Source organism: Rutidosis leptorrhynchoides, chromosome 2 (assembly GCF_046630445.1).
Source record: "Rutidosis leptorrhynchoides isolate AG116_Rl617_1_P2 chromosome 2, CSIRO_AGI_Rlap_v1, whole genome shotgun sequence".
Lineage (NCBI taxonomy): Eukaryota > Viridiplantae > Streptophyta > Magnoliopsida > Asterales > Asteraceae > Rutidosis > Rutidosis leptorrhynchoides.
Window position 1 is genome coordinate 104,700,047 of NC_092334.1, and position 4,981 is coordinate 104,705,027.

Here is a 4,981-nt window from a genome sequence, read left to right on the forward strand (position 1 = left end):
TGAATGAGATGAATGCTTTTAGGTATATTTTATGTGGTTTGGAAAAGGGTCAAACCATTATCAATAGGTGCAGGTCTAATGTTATTATGTGAGGCGGTGCATAAATAATGGTTTTCAGAATCAGTAAGCTAGACTTTAGAAAATGTTAGTTTTTCTTTTTGCTGTGGTCCTCGCAGTTTATCGTAAAAAAATTTGTGGTTAACTAAAAACAAGTTGAGATCAATTCAATATATATATATATATATATATATATATATATATATATATATATATATATATATATATATATATATATTTGACGGAATTGATAAGTCATATAGTCCAACAACATGTATAACATATAAGTCCAAGAGTCCATCCTTTTCTAAAACCAATTGGTGATAGAGGGACTTCTCCTTTGACTTATATGCATACATTTGTTTTTGTCCATAACCGATGTGGGATAACTTCCCAACATGCCCCCTCACATCGAGGCGTGGAACGGTTGTAGAGATGGCGACAAGAAGAAGGCCTGACTCAATCTCTTTGTAACGACGGCGGCACACTCATGGGGGCCTGACTCGGACTCGATGTAGAACAAACCGTCCACCTAAGCTCTGATACCATGACGGAATTGATAAGTCGTATAGTCCAACAACATGTATAACATATAAGTCCAATAGTCCATCCTTTTTTAAAACCAATTGGTGATATATATATATATATATATATATATATATATATATATATATATATATATATATATATATATATATATATATATATATATATATATATATATAATTTTCTAATAACAACCCTAAAAGCTGTCTTTAAGTCATTCATGTATCACTAACCACTTCCTTCAGAAAACTACCCCATGTATCACTTATTTATGCACATATTAATTACGGGTAATTTCTTAATGACAATCGTTATCTTACACACACGCACGCGCGCACGTACACAAACACACACACACACGCATATATATATATATATATATATATATATATATATATATATATATATATATATATATATATATATATATATATATATATATATATATATATATATATATATATATATATATATATATATATATAGTCCATGATAAAATATACTTATATTTTATTTATTTATTATAAGTAGAAAAAAATATACTCAGTGTTACAAATAAATTGACAAGTAATACATGTAATGTTTTTATGATATTTTGTTTAAGAAGATAACTAAATGCATTTTATGATATTTTCAGAAATATATATTTACAAAATCTTTTCTTTAGCCGGCACTTTACGAAACAAAACCGGGTTAAGGAGTCGAATTGAAAAAATTCGATGAGTTCATGAAAGATATATGAGCATGAGACCGTTAGTTTAATTCGATTAAGAAGGGTTCTAATCTTTCACTCGTATAGGTGGTTTGACTTCGATCATTTGTATCGAGTTTTGATTATGAGTCGTTTGCATTGTTGGAGGTTCTTTTGTTTATTGTTTTATTAGTTGTTAGCTAGCATAGTCAGGGGCGGACCTATGAAGGGTCAGGGTGGGACACCCGCCCCCGGTGGATTTGCAATTTTTAGTGTAAATTTTTTCGTTTTTCGATTTTGACCCCGGTGGAATTTTTTTTTTGCCCCAAAACCTTAGTATTTTGCCCAAAAATCTCTGAATTTTGTTCAAAAATCTCTATATTTTACCCCAAAACCTCCATATTTTGCCCAAAAAAAATCTCTACGTTTAGAGAAAAATTTCGCCCCCGGTGAAAAAAATTTCTTGGATCCGCCACTGAGCATAGTAAGCTTTTGTTGTATAATTTAACATCCTACACCAACTTTACAAAACTTCCCCCACAACTATCTTTCAAATTACAATTTTTTCAGGGGTATAAACCGTTAGATCATTATTCTATTAAAAATCTTAACCAAACTTCGTTAGATCATTATTCTATTAAAAATCTTAACCAAATTCACCAAAAGTTTTACCGGACTGTATCTTCTCGCTCGCCAAACGTTAAATTTTTCTCGCACCACCGTTCAACTCGGAATTATTTTACAAACACAACGCAACTAACTATACGTGAAACGGTCATCTTTTTAAAAAACGCTAAATACACCGACATCTAAAACGTGGCTTAACACATGAGCCGTTTTCGCCTCTGTAATACATAACACTACGTTAACTATGAATATGCAATAATAAGAAGATTCCGCCGCAACACACCAACCGATTCGAATCTCGTTTTTCACATTTTAAGCTCCAATAAACTGTTAAAAAATGGGCATCCAAACACACCCGATGTCTATATATATTATACCCTTCTCTCCAAAATCTCAACCCCATAATAATCCATATATATGGCCGTTAAATCCTTCATTTAGTCTCCCATCAACAACAATGATCGACGACATTCATAATCATAAACACTCAAATCAACATATCTACAACACACAGTTACCATACAACACGGTGTATCCTCTCTGCGGCACCACCACCCCCGCCGGCGAGATTCATACTCTACTTCCGATGTACTCCGATTTCACCCATTCACTTAATCCAGATCCGCTCAAATCAGATAGCGGTCTCACGTATAGCCTCCCGGTTTCTAAAAAACGATCTCGTGACGTTGCATCTACGTGTCCGTACAACCCGTACGTCAACCGGATTCCGTTAGATCGTTGCAACGGCTTCACGTTTCTCGGCGAAGATATTTCCTCTCAGATTCATCAACACGAATTCGAAATCGATCAGTTCGTTTCTCATCATGTAATCATCTCATCCGTTACATATTCGTGTGATTCATAATAATGTTGTTTGATTTCTAATATTTATTAAATGTAATTTGATATAGATCGAGAAAGTGAGAGTAGATATTGAAGATAGACGAAAGCGAAATTCACGGACGTTATTAACGGCGTTAGAGGAAACGATAACAGATAAATTACGTGCAAAGGAAGATGAGATAACGAAAATATCGAAGTTAAATCTGGCGTTAGAAGAGAAACTGAAATCAATGTGTATCGAGAATCAAATGTGGCGTGAATTAGCGATGGCAAATGAATCAACAGTTAACACATTACGTGGCAATTTGAAGCAAGTTCTAGAGCAAGTTGTATATAATGACGGTTACGGATACCGGAGCAAGGCGGAAGGTGATGGTAACGCGACGGTGGATGACGCTCAGTCGTGTTGCGAAAGTAACGGAAATGAGCGCATGTTAGCGGAGCAGGATAGCAGTAAGTGTAGATTAGTATGCAAAAGTTGTTGGAAAGGAGAGTCATGTGTATTGTTACTTCCTTGCAGGCATCTCTGCCTTTGTACAGTATGCGGTTCGAGTGTCGATATTTGCCCTATATGTAAATCACCAACGAATATTAGTGTTCATGTTCACATGGTTTAATGATTAAATATATTTTTTTATTCTTTTTTATTTATTTGAGGTTTGATTTATGTTATGATTATTAATATTAATTTTGTTATTTTAGTAACATATTGTTAATTAAATATTCAGAAGTGCATATCGTAATTGTTTATTTACTATGTAAAAAACTTGTATATATGGTATCTTCCGTACATATTTGCTCATGTTACTTATACTGAGTAATAATTGTATTTATTTTACTAATAACAACCACAACAAAACACTGTCATTAACGTGCTTCAACAGATTTGAGAAATTCTAGAAAAAAAATTCATATTTGTTTTACCAGATGGTAGCTCTATTTCGAAAAAATCCTCAGAAGAACTTTGGTCTTCAATTCGTAGATGGAGTGGATCCTCAAAAATTCTCAAGGCAAAAGCTGAAGCAAGATGTAAAATCAAGCGCAAATTTCAAACCAAACCCAAATCAAAATCCAATTCAGGTCACAACAAACCTAATGGCAGCAAATCCCTCTCCGAGAAATCTCTGAATTGTGATGAAATTGGATCAATTCTGGGACTATCCAGGAAGGCAGTCTAATCCAGGTATCCCCTTTTCGTGATTTCTCGATTATAAATTTTTACAATGAAGATACTTTCCTTAAATATTAGAGGTCTAGGGCTGGATGATAAAAACAAATCAAATTGGTTCAAAAAACTATACTTTCGTGAAAATCCCAATTTTATTGCCTTACAAGAGACAAAGTGTCAAATTTTTACAAAAGAATTAATTGGTAAAATTTTTGGAAATCCTGACCTTATGTACACAGTAAAAAATTCAAATGGTAGCTCGGGGGGCTGCTCTCGGTCTGGGATCCCAATCTTTTTAATGCTAATCATGTAGTGACCCGAACTTTTCCATGTTTATATATATATTAAATGAAATTGTTATTTACATGATTAAGTGTTTCCAACATGTTAAGCAATCAAACTTGTTAAGACTTGATTAATTGAAATAGGTTTCATATAGACAATTGACCACCCAAGTTGACCGGTGATTCACGAACGTTAAAACTTGTAAAAACTATACGATGACATATATATGGTTATATATATAGTTAACATGATTTTATTATAAGTATGTATCTCATTAGGTATTTTAACAATGAGTTATTAATGATACCGCAACCCGCAGGCGCACCGCAAATGTATGCGGACAATCACTATTGTGCGTATGCGTGTTCTTGTGTGCGGTATGCGGCGTGCGAATGCCTTTGTTCCCGGTACGGCGGTTGCTTAGCTGTCAAGTAAATATCTTTTCCATAATTATATCCGTGATTCGGGGGAGTCAGTTATTGATGAGATTAACGTGATCTGGGACGGTTCTAGAATTAGGGTTTGCCTATAAATACAAACCCTAATCATCATTTACCAGATACGGCATATTACGTAACTATCGCACACGAGATACATTACGCAAAACAACATCATTCAGCATCTCTTCAAGGTTAACAGGTTAGTCTTTCGTAAGCTAGTACCTACGACCTTATTTGGGGCCTCTTGATCGACGACCGTTATCAGAGGTGGACTTAATCACTTGGCCACCCCGCCGACATCATCATGTCGGCCAGGGTTATTCA

The 4,981-nt window shown here is 34.3% G+C and overlaps 1 protein-coding gene across 1 annotated transcript; it reads left to right on the forward strand.

Annotated features, from left to right (window-relative positions):
• Window positions 1-2,287: 2,287 nt before the first annotated feature.
• On the forward strand, window positions 2,288-3,401 carry LOC139891261 (probable BOI-related E3 ubiquitin-protein ligase 3). Its single transcript, XM_071874212.1, has 2 exons — window positions 2,288-2,747; window positions 2,833-3,401. Exons 1-2 carry the CDS (start codon window positions 2,379-2,381, stop codon window positions 3,379-3,381), a joined length of 918 nt encoding a protein of 305 aa, XP_071730313.1. The 5' UTR covers window positions 2,288-2,378; the 3' UTR covers window positions 3,382-3,401.
• The last annotated feature ends 1,580 nt before the right edge of the window (window positions 3,402-4,981 follow it).

Bases quoted from the DNA above. Each gene is read 5' to 3' on its own strand.
- LOC139891261 (XM_071874212.1), top strand. From the start codon at position 2,379: ATGATCGACGACATTCATAATCATAAACACTCAAATCAACATATCTAC. The intron at 2,748-2,832 runs GTAATCATCTCA...AATTTGATATAG, and splicing joins ATCAGTTCGTTTCTCATCAT to ATCGAGAAAGTGAGAGTAGA.